The sequence below is a fragment of the Polypterus senegalus genome, chromosome 13, assembly GCF_016835505.1.
Source record: "Polypterus senegalus isolate Bchr_013 chromosome 13, ASM1683550v1, whole genome shotgun sequence".
NCBI classification, from domain to species: Eukaryota; Metazoa; Chordata; class Cladistia; order Polypteriformes; family Polypteridae; genus Polypterus; species Polypterus senegalus.
In genome coordinates this window covers 140,704,076-140,718,796 of record NC_053166.1, presented here as the reverse complement: position 1 = coordinate 140,718,796, position 14,721 = coordinate 140,704,076, and the positions used below count along the sequence as shown (strand labels likewise).

Genomic DNA, 14,721 nt, shown 5'->3' with positions numbered 1-14,721 from the left:
TATAATGTTAAAGATATAGTAGGATACTGTAAACAACATTTTTAAAGGTCAAAATGATTTCATAATGTTACACAGTGCATCTGTAGAACTATCGACTACTGCATATTGAGGGAAGCAGTGTTGGTTGCTCCCAAAATCCGTTGTTCCCGACATTTCTTGTTTTTTGCATACTTTCCAAAACTGTTCTGCATCTACATATTTTGGTTCCCTTTGCTGCACCTTTCTCATTATTCTTCAACACTTTGGGAGACATTTTTAATATACTTCAGAGCAAGAGTGTGCACCCTGCAAGGGTTGTAGACTTTGCAAGAAGGAGGCCAATTGGCAGGAATGCCAAGTCTTTCAAAGATTCTCAGCGCAATGAAAGCTCAAAACCTGTCCAATGCCCTCATATGTCAGTCTGTTGACTGATATATTTTTTGTTTGAACCATAATACACAAAATAAAATTGAAGACTGTGAGTGTTGACACTTGTGGAGTTGTGTGCAACGATATACAAAAATGTCATCTAAGACAGGAAAGGAGGGTATCGTCCTTGGTATATCAAAAGAAATGTTATACATATATAACACTGGAGAGCAGGAGGCAGAGGAGGATTTTACAGTGTGAGGTGCTGATATGGGTTTGAGAACCAATTTGTAAAGTAGCCACATTTCCATGAAGGCCAAGTGCTTCCTGTTAACTCGGGGTGGGCCCCAGCAATCCAAGATTATGTGTGCACTTATGAGAGTTAAGCAGCCAGGATAACCTGTCCTCGATAACAGGGCTCAAAAAGAATGAAGGATGATGCACTGTTGGCGGTAAATACCTGTGACTTTATGCGTGAATCTATCGCGATGTAGGGTGTATTATTAGACATCTTAAAAGTTATTTGCATTTAGTTTAGAAAAGTTAAGTTTTTATTTAATTGTCATAAACCAGAAGAACACGGAACAGTGACAATTGTGGTCTTTTCCGCAGTGAAGCAAGAAATAATAGTTGATCAATAATAATACAATTAAGAAATGCTTTAAGAAAGCTTATGAGGTTCAGGGGCAATCCAGACTAATGCCTGATCATCACGGTTCTGAATTTCTGCATATCATAAGTAAACATTAATGGCATTATTTATGTTAAACATGTAAATGTATTAATCAGTGGGCGTCATACTTGAAACACTTTACTAACTTAGAATTGGAACTTTTTCATAAGTGACAATTTTAATATGAAGCACACTTTTTTAACTTTTAAAAATATTATTACTGTGTCTTTTCCTTTTGTCTTGATGACAAAAAAGTCAATGGGAATGAATGCCGCAATAATTTAAATGTGGTACATTGTTAATTCTTGTAATGTTTTAATAAGTAGCATAGCTTTTAATATTTTAGCACTTTGCAACAAACATCACATTAATTTTTGATAGTGTAACTAAGAATGCTGCAACATTATATATGCTAAAAATTTTGTCACATACAAAAAAGGTGGAAACGAATTATATTATTTAAACAGTCTCCATCTTTAGTCGATATAGTTTAGGTTATGATGTTTTACCATTTTGTAGAGAAAATGTAAGATTAATTTAAACAAGAATTCTGCAACATTAGATATGCTAAATTGTGAATGTTACGCTTCACTTTTAGCCTGGTATGGGCAAGGCTAATGGTTGACGCTTAGTTGCCTCACCTACCAAGCATGACTTGCCCTAATCCTTTTTGTCTGAATAGAAATTGACTCCGATAAGCTTGGCATTTTAATTTAAGCGAGGCTTTGCGGAAAACCCCTGAGAAGGAACCCCCTGGGTTTGGTGACACATGCTGTGATTTGGTGTTTTCAGTTGGGTGCAGAGTTTCAGACAAAAAAGGGAGGCGATAGTGTATTTCCTTGAATTCATTAGACAATAAATCTAAACTAAACTTAATAAGACTTCTCATCTTCTATTCAAACAAATTGTATCATGTAAAAAATATATACATACATACATACCTTTGTAAACTGTGACCAAAACCTGTTTGTGAGAAACAGAGGTAGTTGCTCAAGATTTTGCAGTGTGGTTAGAGTCCAGGTTGAAGGATTTCTGGGGGAAAAAAAAAAAAAATATATATATATATATATATATATAGTATTAACAAAGACAGAGAATTTCAATTTAAACAGAAAGTGACTGACTAACATTCACATCTAGTTTTACCAGAGGACTTGTAAAACTGAAATTTAGTAATCCAAGGAACTAATTTCTAGACATTTTAAAAAGCAACTTCAGTATTGATATAATTATTGTATTGGAGAAAATTAATCATGTTACATAAATCAACATGACTCAGCAGTAGAACAATATTTAAGCAATTTTTTGATAACTTTTTTTTTTATAAAAAATTCACATTACCGAGTTATTTAGGTATATATTTAGATTGTCTATTATACTTGTTTCATTATTTTTTCAAAACTGCCTTTTTCCAGTTCATAGTCAAAGTGATAAATATGAAATTTGTTCATGCTAATAATTGTGTTGTATAGGTGGAAAAGATTTTCTTTTCTGATGTAGGATGGGGAACAAAGTTTCCAGTTTGTCAAAAAAATAAATAAATACCATAAATCAGCAGCCACAACCACACAAAACCCACAGCATTCATATAAAGATTCACTGAACTTTAACTTTCTTTGCAATTACACAAAGGTGTGGGCATACCTTGGACCACAATGCAACAACAGGGGCAGATCTCTATGCCAATATAGGGCAGCCACGTACAGACAATTTGTTTATTTAAAATAAATCCATTTAATGGTGTATAGTGAAAAAGGGAATACCATTTTTTGAGTATTAAAAAGTGTAACTCAACATCAAGATTAACACAAAATAGACAAGTAAAGGCAACAGTCCCTGAGGCTTATTACACTTATGTTAAATGAAAATAATTTACTGGTTTTATTGTAGCATAATTAATTATGTTAATTTGACAGTAAATAGACTTATGTCAACATAACTAGAAAAGGCTATGTAATATTTTAAGGTCTTATTTTAAGGTGTTATCTTAATTTAGATAAGCAAACAACCTCATTAGTTATTTTTTTTCAGTGTTTTTGAAGCAGAAAAGTTAACAACCTTTAAGAAATATTTGGATAAGAAACTGGGACATCTTCACTATTAGCTAAACAAAGGAGCCTGATGGACTAAATTTGTGGAATTCTTGTGTATTGCTTTGATAGGTGTTAATTGTTGAGTTTGGTGAGTTTTCATTAACAATGATTAAGAGTTGCTGTTTAAACAATTTTAAAATGTACACCTTTAAGGAAGAAACTGAACTACAATTAAATAATTTGCTGTTGATAAAGCACAATCAAAATGTTTGTAGGAATATTTTTTCAGTGAATAAGTGACAATGCAGTGGTAACTCTCTTAATAGTAATTAACTACCCTGTAACTTGTACAAGAAGTAGATCTACAAAGATTAATCAAGCTTCAATCCACAAATAACCATAATAAGTATATTTTATTTAAAATTAATTGACACAGAATTAAAAACTGATTTGAATTTATTTGCTTCATTATTTTGCAGTACTTGGTTTAAGTTCTAATATAAAAGCACTTACCCGTATTGGGTTGAGCCATTTAAAAGTATATTCTCCAAGGAAGTGACTTGGTCTGCTGTTAATGTACTGCAAAGTTTCAACTTTTCAGTGATGCTGGTGTCTGAATTTTGAATGTAAGGGCCACTTAACAGACACACCATGTTGTTCAAAATATTCAGATTTGCACTGCTGATGTTGTTACCTGTAATATTCTGGAAAACAAACAGCATGGAATCTTGTCAATCTTATTTGTACCTTTTTGAATTTTCTGTAAATATTGATCACATTGAATGTTATCAGATCATCATTCAGATTATAGTGAAAAAGAACCAAAATGAACTAAATAATGCCTACTTTTGATAATTCATTTATCTTATAAAATGTTGTCCAGCATCTGATGTTGAAGTAACAAAATTAATCACACGTACTGATTTATTACCTTCTGGCCCTATATTATCAATGGTAATGAGTCCTTCACATCATATCATATATTCATCTATTTATTTCAGTGGCACCTGGACAAAACAAGACATATTCCTTGAAATGAAAAGGGTCACTTTTACTCGCCAAAGTTCATGAAAGGCTGTAGTGTGCACATGTTGGGTGGGTTTGAGCGCAAGAAAAAAGTTGCAGATATATATTGCATGAGACCGCTACTTTAATTCTTGAAGCTATGAATTGCCTTGATGGCCTATGATTTACTTTACTGATGATTCACTAATCAAAAGCAGTACTTGCTAGAAGTTTGCTCTTTCAACTTAGTGGGCCTCATGTATAATGCCGTGCATAGAATTTCTACAACATGGCGTACTGACAAAACTGGAAATGTGCGTATGTACAAAAAAATCCAGATGCATAAAATTGTGCATGTGCCAAGTTCCACATACCAGCCCCTCCATAAAACCCAATCACCTTGAATTTTAACGCACATGCATGTGCCTACATCCCCCACCTCAACCCCTCTCTGAATTTTGCATATTTGAATTTGCAAAGCAATATAAATAGGCCCTTCCTTTCAGAGTTTTGTTAAAATACAATGGCAAAAGCACATAGAAAAAAAGAATTTCAGCGAATGTGAAGTGAAAGCAAGGAAAGATGTATTATTTGTTGACTTAAGAAGTGCTATAAGTGAGAAAAAGGAAATTGATGGAGTGATACAGCAGGGCAAAGACACTCAAAAGTTCAAGTTGATAAAGTCACACCATGCCCAAAATAAAGTGGTCAAATATCAAAGTCGACCTTAAAAGGTGAGTCGCAGACCAACATCTGTTTATTCTGTTTCAGACAATATTACAAAAACTGACCCCCATGTCGAAGATGCGACTCCCATCAGGCTGTGTGCTGATGGACACTGTTCTGGAGTCACAAAATGCAATAGTGGATGCTGTAAGAGATGTGACCAATGAACTATGGAATATAAAGGCTATACTATGTGATATTGACAACAAATTAAATGAATTGGTTAAAAAATAAATGCTGCATCTGATTACCTGTTTTTACATTCTGCTAATTACATTCAAACGAAATTGTAATGCTGTCCGATTTGGCTGATCATTTGGTGTGTCAGGGTCAGGGTCATCATACCGCATCTCTTCAGGTACGGGCAAGCCACGATTATGTGCCACATTATGCAGGACACTACCTGATTGCACAATGCAACACACTTTCTGAGTACTATAGAGCAGCACATTAATAAAGTGGAAATGTTTTTTATTTACATAAGCAAATAAGCAAAGCCCTTATAGTGTAGCATTGGCAGCGAGTGCCACAATGGTTCGATTCTCTGCTCATTGATGTGACTCGCTATCCTTAAAAGACGGCTTGCCTTTTGCTGCACTAGTTGGAAAAAGCAACTGCGACTATATGGATCTGCCATTTTTATAGGTTTTCCAGCTATAGATAATGTAATGTCAGGTCATTCTTTTGGTGATTCATCCCTGGCTGATGTAACTTGTCCGGCGCTGTTGCAGTAGAAAGTTGCATGCAGTTGGCTGCTTCGATTACATTTGGCAAACTGGACATTGCTGTGAAGTGCGCTTTGATGTTTACCAGTTCAACCACAGTGTAAGGAAAACTTATATATCTGACAAGCAGATAATACCATCTCATGTGGCTGGCTTGGTGCGAATACCTGATCGGTCAGCCATTTCACATTGAAAACTACTGTGGCTAAAAACCCAAGGGTGGACAGAACTTTCAAAGTAGCAGGTAAGGCACAAATCTTCAAAGTCTGCCTTTGTAAAGCCTGCGCCATTTCAGCACACATCTCCAAGAGGATATCTCTTGGAAATTGAAATCAACTTAGAAGCCAGTCGTCATCATCTGTAAATGCGCACTCTCTTCTAATTCTTCCATTTGCGGTGTCTTCTAACAATGCTAAATCAGCCATGGTAGTTGGAATAGTTTGGCCATTCCATGCACTGTTATACTGTTACGGAATGATTACAATTAACTGAATTAAATAATTATTATAGAAAATCCCACGTCATAGATGCAAATCTAAAAAAGAAATAGAAATCAGACCGAAACACTAGCGGTGCTTTGCCACTGGATGCCACCCGTTTGCTAAACCAAGCAAAAACTTGCATACGCATGGTGTGAGGCTGCCTTGAAAATGTGCATGACTTTACACCAAGTTTACTTTTTATATATCTCGAAGTGAGTGTGGGAACGGGCGTACGCACCGTTTATATATGAGGCCCAGTGTCACTGAAATAAAAAAGAAGAAACAACTAAATGTAAAAGCAACAAAGAACCTATTTCATGACACATTTAAATTATACTCGCATATTATTTTTCATATATAGTCTTGTTTCTCAATACATTTTTTATTTGCGCATTTACAGTATTTAATTTTGTCTGAAGTTTTCCTCCCTATCAGTGCCTTAGTATGCAGCCATACAGTAAAAATCCTTGTAATTACTGAAACTACAGTGATTTACTGTCAGGTATCATGGTGACTCCTCTTTTATACCAAAACCCACACTCATTTGAACTGAGCCGGTTTACTGTTGAGTCATCAATCAACCTAACTACTAGTGTTTGGACAACAGATGAAAACTAGAAATGTTTGTGGAAAAACAAAAAGAAAAATAAAGAGACATGGATGGAATGTGTCAACTCCGCTCAGAAAGACCCCATATAGGAATTGAAGTGCTGTGAAGCAGCAATTATATACTCTGTATTAATCTACTTGTTCATTTTGTTAATATTTTTCCTTCCCAAGATACAGTGATGTATTTTATAAATCGGCTATCAGGCTGAATTGAAGATGCAAGATGAATATGCAAATAAGTAAAAAGAAAAAATATAAAAAAAATGCTATACCTTATGAAGAATAAAATCATATCTCTCACTTACCAGGCAAGCTAAAGCTTGAGTTAGAAGTGTTGATGCGATGGTCAGTGAAGGAGAAATAATAGCGAAGTCTGCATTGCCAAGTTGTTGAAAGTATGCTACGCAGTTGTTTTGTACATCTGTATATCTGAAAAGGATATAAAATGTTTCAAATGTAAATGAGTGTCCTTTCCTGTCAGCAGATCTTGCTGGGATCAAAACAGTTTGTTACCTCCTACACAAAACTGGCACATTTAAGAAGTAAAAGTAGTGTATGCCTAGAACATTTTTTACAGGTTATAAGATGGATAAAGTAATGGTTCACTCATTTTTTAATTGTCTCAAGCTTGCCTCAGAAATCTGATCAGCATTCTTCCCTAAATCAAAACCTTTCTTGCTTCACGTATCTCCATTTTAAAGTGCAAGAACAGGCTAGGTATTATTTGAAACTTATAGAAATGGCTTCACTTTAGAACACAATTTCATGTATCAAATGAATGTTTACCATGATCATGAAGAAATAACTTCTTAAAGTCTTAAAAATACACAACCTTTCCTTTAAAAAATGTGTTCAGTTAAAGATAAGAATAGATTTACTGCAATGGAATGGAAATTTAGCTAACAAATGAAGTCAGGAGAATAAAATCATACGGTTGAACAAAAAAGAGAAAAAAGGTTCTGCATGTGATGATGAGTCCATATTTTTCTGACATTAATCAATTAATATAAGTTTGTTCAACCTCTGTAGTATTTAGCCTATCGTCAGAGAGAGCGAGAGGGAAATATAGCCTTACTTGTAATACAACAGCATGTTTGGTGGAAAGCTGGTAAAATTTTGTATGCTTCCTGCTATATTCACATAGTAAACCATGGACATCAGCTGAAAAAGAGATCATGTAAAACATATTAGTTTAAAAGTTTTTATAAAGCGTATAGGTTGAGAGCAAGACAACTTTGCAGAAAGTACCCAGGATATGAACCCTGGTCTGCTTACTGCTGCAAGGAGGCACTTTCTCTTTACTACAAGAGGGCCGCCAAACCTCCCACTGTATGTGCAATTTTTGTTAATTTGTGATTGTAATGTTAGCCTTTGTTCATAGTAATAACAGTGTACAGTATGACAAACTCAAATTCTTTAACTAGTGACATTTTAATTGTAAATACTCATTGTATGTTTTCTGTCTTTCTGCATGGGTTTCCTCTGGGTGCTCCAGTTTCCTTCCCCAGTCTTAGTACATGTAGTTTAGGTGGAATGGCGACACTAAATTGGCCCTAGTGTGTGCATTTGTTCACCACATGATGGACTAGTGTCCTGTCCTGGTGGTGTTCCTGTCTTGTGTCCTTTGTTTGCTGCAATAGGCCGTAGCCCCCTGCAACCCTGCTTAGGATGAAGTGGGTGTAGAAAATGTCATGGCATGGTATTACAAAGCTGAAAGGAAAACATCTAATGTTAAAAAATGTTAAAAGTCCCCTAAGTGCAATTTCTGAGTAAAACAATGACTACTGTTTTACAGTTTATAATAAAGTTAGCTGTTAATTATGGAGATAAAGCCATCTATAGTCTTGTATAAATATATGGTAGATGCTTAGTGTAAGTTAACTTATTAATTTGTTCACCTATGTCCTACTGCATTCAAAGTAAACATATAAAACATTACTTGTTTTATTCTATTGTTTAATTAGCTTGTATTTTCTTAAAATGCAGCATTTCACCTGCTATCTGATCTAATCTGACATTTTGAATGAATGAAGTTTAACTCCTTTTTAAAATGAATAAAGCAACTGAACAAAACAACTGAAGCAACTTATTGTTTGTGCAGAGCCTCACCTGATCTTCTTTCAGCACTGCATTTTTCTGTTTACATGCCTTCACGATCTCAACCACTTGATTTGCGGTTGTGCCCTGGATTGTAGTACTGCTGAATCCTTGAAGAACGTTTGCTGAAAGACTAATGAAAAAAGAAGACAGATAAAAATTTAAAATAAACAAAGAAACAATAATAAATAAGTGCTATTTCATGCTGTGTTCAAGTTTAAGCACAATATATAGATTTGCCTTGTTTTTTTAAGTCATGCTTATAATAAATTTGTAAAATAATTGTACTACAGTAATATTAAAACTACTTTAATTATATAAACCAGTTAGGAGTCATACATGTGTATTTTAATTATTCTAATTATTTGAATGATTTTTTTTTTAATTTATAATCCCTACCACCTATGGCGTTTGATTCAATTTAAAAATATAACAAGATTTGTTCCAAAAGTCATTAGCATGTTGGAATCACAAAGAAGTGCTTGACAATGTTGAAGTGTGTAGCAAATTTCCATCTGTGCATAATGACATCCCTTGCTTCAGGTACATGATCATAGCTCAGTGAGAGGTAAAAATGGCTAACTAAGACGTGATGTTTTCACTGTGGGAAATGATTACGTTTTTTGTTATGTTTTCTGTCCACTTTACTGTATGTGAGTATTTGGAAAATATCCATTGTTTTTTTGCCTTCTCCATATCTGAACAAGGCTATCAAAAATGTAATCTGGACATGCTTTCATTGTACAGCGAATTAAGCTGTGACAATACATACAGAACAGCAGCCTTCTTAATACGCAAGCAGAGCTGTGAGGCAGCATCATCAATGTTCACCTTGGAATTTGTGCATGTGTTCAATTTTTTCAGTTAAATGAAAACATTTATATCATGTTGGTTATACAGTAAAATAAACAAAATGTATAAAGGTGGAATTTACCTGCTGTAGTTTGTATAGCTGCTTATCAGGTTAGTAAAAAACATGGCGGCCTGAAAAATAAATGTAACAAGATTGTCAGTAATCATTAAATATTTGTCATGTTTAATTCTGGTTTGACTACAAAGCCACATAGTGAGAAAATCAAAAGTAATATGCCTGCAGGCAGGACAGCAGACAAAATGGGTGTTGAGCAGTAATATGAGGGATTCTCTGGACACCCAAGCATCTACTAGAATGTGTCTTTGTCTGTCAGGAAAGAGACTTCTGGTCCTTGTTTACAATGCATTTCCACCCTTCTGTCTGTTTAGTAACATTTTCAGCAACATTTTTTCAAAATATCATTTACATAACTAGAAACACTCCTGTAAAATACTTTTGTTACATTTTTCCAATTTTAGATCTCTTGTACTGTATGAAGACACTTCCAATAATTTTAAGCAAGAGCTAGTCATCTACTAACATGTGAATGCTGCCTTATTGTTTGCAAAGATACTTTATTTTTCAGCTTCCATTTTACCTGATCGGGTGACCAGTTTTTCTTATTGATATTATCCACTTGTGCAGTGTCAAATGAATTCTTGGAGAAAGTCAGCATAGTCATTGGAATTAAATTGCTCATTGAATCAGGAACATTTTGAAGAATGTTGCTTGTATTTGCATTGATAATCTGAGGAAAAAAAAAATAGTTGAAACCACAACTTTTTTGCTTGGCTTGTACTCTTGCTTTTCCTCTAATTGATAATAATTCTCAATAGCATATATTGAGTTTAAGTTAAAGACCAAATAAAGCATACTTATTAGTAAATTATCTTTTAAGATGTATTAATTAATTGAGTATAAACAAAATAATTCCTAATATAAATAATGTATGTTTGTATATCTTATTTTGAAAGGTTTACATAAATCTTTTTGGGTATTGAAATTTGTTCTGGGCTTCAACACTTGTTTCTTTTTGGCACCTCAACATTTAATTTAGACTTTTGGGTATGATTCACCACTTTATTAGTTTACATTTTACAGACTACCTGCCATGGAATGGGTCCATCTTGATATTTACTGTTAAAATGGGTGTGGTTTTTAGATCACACATGTCCTCAAAGAACTTTTGTTTGGTTTTGGTTGTTTTTTTATCCTTCTTCTTACATATAGTTTTATATTTTCTGTCAGTTAGTGCAGGTAGACTGATATAATTGATAAGAAGACATCTTTTCAGTATTTGAGATATTTCTATAATTTTTGTCATATAGATGACAAATGAATTCTGAGATTTTGTGGATAAGAAAGACACAAATTTTGAGGTAAGGATGGTAACTGACTGCATTTTATTAGTACATGCAAGAAAGAATTTTACCATACTCTGTACATGTTTACAGAGTGATAGGGTCATTGCTGTTACATTTTTTACTTGATTTTATTACTGAAGCGAAATAACTGTGGTAGCCAACAGGAGGCAGTGCCCTGTTGCATTTAGCATGACGCCAATATTTCACCAATGTAAATTATCTCACAATATTCGTTGAAAAAACTGGACTGTGCAACATTACTTGATAGAGACTCGAAGACAATGACTATAAAAAAACAAAAAACTGTCATATTCAGTTTACTAGTGAGTCAAGGCAAGCTGTTAATAGAACTGTATAAATATAATACAACTGTATAGATTTTACAATAGTAATTAAACAAGTATTGAATAAATTTGAGTAAATTGAGTAAACAATTGAATAATGAAAGGAATGAATTAACAATTATACATATGTTGTCAATTACTTATTTTGCAAGTAGATTGCTATAATATGGTATACCTTACACTCCATGTAATAGTGGTAGGTACTGTACACTGTGAAGTAATGTACAGACACAAATGTAAATACCTCTACTGCCCTCTCAAAGAAACATACAGTATGTGCAATGGAAAATTAGTGGTACTTGGCATACTTACCTGACTAATAAAGATTATCTGCACTGATGAGGGAGCAGCCAGCATATTTGCCACAAAAGTGGGGTTCTTCCCAGCATTCACAGCTACATCAGGGCTAATTTTCTTAACTGCACTGGAAGGTAAGCCTTGTACTAAACTTCCTAGCGACAGCAGGTTAGTGGCATTGTCAACCTGTACATGAAGAAATAAAATTTTAGATTCAATACAGTAACTCTTTAGGTGAAGGTGGTTTACAATGGTGTACACAAAGAAACGATTTTGACACCTCTAATCTGTGACTAAACCTTCAGTTTCATTTACTGTATTTATAGGTTTAAATTTGAGCCAATTGCACTTTGTTAAAATTAACCTGTTTTGCTGAAGTTAAAAACAATTAAAAAAAACTGTACCTGAAAATTACCCTTGATCAATGTGCTGATCAGTTGATTAGCCTGCCCTTGGTTCCAGTTTGACACTTGACTTAAGGTTGAAAGTGCCTGGACGGCAGCATCTGGAGTCAGTGACTGAAGTTGGGATTGACTTAACCCAGAGCATTGACTTCCGAGGATAGCTATGGCATCTGAAGTTACATTTTGAATGTTTTGAGCCAAGGATGCAGATATCTAAAAGCAAAACATTTTAGTTAGCACAATTGTTTATCTGTATTTAATTTTCACTATAGCAGTAACCAGTGTCCAGGGCAAGTGCCTGCTTTCCACCCATTGCTTGTGAGATAGGCATTTACCTCCATCACCCAAATGGGATGAACAATAAATGGATGAATCATACAGTATAGCGACTATCTATCTAGCCATTGACCAACAATTACAATCTCGATCAGGGTAACTGCGATGGCAAAAAAATCACCATTCAAGTATCAAAATAAACTGCTTCTTGTTACTGTGGTTCTCTGAAAACATTTATTTGCAATTAGATTGCCTGCCAGTCATGATTAATCTACATATGTGTTGAATTAATGTATTTAAGAAAATGATTACAATTGTTTTTTTTTTTAATTTGATAATATTTTGTTTGATAGACTGGGAATAAAAGGTTCCAAAGATCTTATAGAGGTCCTTAGAGATCTTGTAGTACCTAATGGTGTCTCTGGAAATTAATGATATGAAACATCACTTTGTTTACATGTTGGGTGGATGAAGTAGCATCTCCCAGTTAAAGTAACGCAAAAACAGAAACATGCTAATTGATTATAGTTTGCAACATGTTTAACATTTATAATGGGCCATTATTCAAATAAATTCTGATAATAATGATAAAAAGGTATTATAAATTTTGAAGGCTTACTGAAGGAAGAGCCATGCCACATGCTAAATTCAGCTGTTGGGCATAGCGTAAGGCTTCACTCTGACCTAGAGTGTTAAATTGGGAGCTTGGAACATAGCATAGTAGACGTCCAGGAACCCTAAAATAAAACAGTATAAAAGTGTAAGCTAACATCTTATGTGATTCTTTTAACATTTCAGCAATACCACTATTTTTCAGAACAAAAATAATTTTTATTTTATTTACAAATTACTTAGTTCATTTAAAGGGTGCAGGGAACCAAAGCCTTTCGGAGAAATTAGGCATAGTAAGCTATGTATTGTAAGTACATAGCTGTATCAAATTATGTAGAAATACAGTATTTATATGATGTTAGAGAAGTCTTAGAATTTTTCATGTCTTGAAGAAATTAAACATGTTAATGTTAATCAAGCTTAAACATCATACAAAGCATTTATTTGAATTAATCAACCAATTATTGTGAATCATGTCAATGGCTACAATAAAACATAGAAATAAAGTAGTAAATACAGAAGTAACTGACACATATTAATCTGAACAAGGCTTGATTTGAGTTTTTGAGAAAAGGTATTGCTGCTGACAGTTTAAATGTTTTTTATGTCTGGATGTTCAAGGAAATGTGCAACTTACTGTGACAGGGTAAAACTGGAATTTGAAAATAGTAAAGATGTATAGAAAGTCAGGAGTCCATCAGGTAGGTCTCCAGCAGAGGTGTTGAAGAAGTTCAAAACAGTTGGGTCTTGTGAAAAAAGTTGTAGCTTAAAAAGATGAGAATAAATTGATACAATCTGGTAATTTTTTGACAAACCACATTTACTAATGAAAAACATTTCAACATATAGTTTTCTGTTTCTGTGTATATGGTAAACATTTTAAGTTACACTTTAATGTTCATTCATTCAAAGTCCATTTATTTGGTACATTCATCTCTCCCTTACTGTAACACAGACATACACAGTCAGTCTCATCACAATAATTCTGAGTTGCCAACCATGCTGACTGCATGTTTTTGGTAAACAGAGGAAATGAGGAAACCCAGAAAGTAGCAAGGAGAAGATGAAAACTTCAAACAGAAAGCTTTGCAGCCTAAAATCAAGCTACAGTATGGGATGAGATATGGTACCATAGCTATGTGTACTGCTTAACTAGTGTCAATTTATTCTAAATGACTGGCTAAAATATAAGTATAGATTTTGTTTAAGCCGTGGTAATGGCAGAATATGTGGCTTGGGGTCTGATGCTTTTGACTAAACCAGAATGTTGTCTGTGGAGTCTTCTTCAACACACTTGTGATACTGAGCAAATCAGTAATCCAAATATATATAGTATTTGTTAGAGCTGTTTTGGACTCACGCTTTTGATGACATCATTACAGCTTGCTGAGGCAATACCTCCTCTGGGATGCTAGAGGGCAGCCCTCCTTGGGGGCTGTGGCACCAGGGATTCCTGCAGGGCATGTTAAGAACTTGAGTTTTGTACTGCCTTGTTGAGTTCTGTGGGAGCCATCAGGTCGTGCTGCAGAGCCTTATAGTGGACTTCTACCACACTTGGGAGTGATTCCAGGTAATACTGATGAGCCACCTGGAACACTCCCAGGGCTTAAATAAAAGAGCCACCTCGCTCCATTCAGGAGCCAGAGTTGGGAGGAGGTGGATGAAGCTTGCTGAAGAGGAGTGGAGGTGGAAAGACTGGGAAAAGGAACAGATTGGCAAAGAGAAGGGACTGTGCTTACATTTCTGTACTGTGCCATGCTATTGTTGTGCTGTGGGGAGCAGGGAAATGGCTCTCCCCAGCTGTAAATAAGCTGTGTGTTGTGTGGCAAATCTGTGTCCTTCCAGTCTGTGTCAGGGTGAGGATGGCTGTATG

The 14,721-nt window shown here is 34.6% G+C and overlaps 1 protein-coding gene across 1 annotated transcript in view; it reads right to left on the bottom strand.

Moving 5' to 3' along the window:
• The window catches only part of LOC120542657, a 61,169-nt gene that overhangs the window by 10,621 nt on the left and 35,827 nt on the right, over positions 1–14,721 (bottom strand). Inside the window, exons 20-30 of the mRNA XM_039775258.1 lie at positions 13,486–13,613; positions 12,856–12,973; positions 11,961–12,173; positions 11,572–11,742; positions 10,150–10,299; positions 9,633–9,682; positions 8,711–8,831; positions 7,677–7,762; positions 6,907–7,030; positions 3,568–3,758; positions 1,963–2,053 (exon numbers count right to left, since the gene is read on the bottom strand). Of these exons, the coding sequence (XP_039631192.1) occupies positions 1,963–2,053; positions 3,568–3,758; positions 6,907–7,030; positions 7,677–7,762; positions 8,711–8,831; positions 9,633–9,682; positions 10,150–10,299; positions 11,572–11,742; positions 11,961–12,173; positions 12,856–12,973; positions 13,486–13,613 (1,443 nt within the window). The remainder of the gene's footprint in view (positions 1–1,962; positions 2,054–3,567; positions 3,759–6,906; positions 7,031–7,676; positions 7,763–8,710; positions 8,832–9,632; positions 9,683–10,149; positions 10,300–11,571; positions 11,743–11,960; positions 12,174–12,855; positions 12,974–13,485; positions 13,614–14,721) is intronic.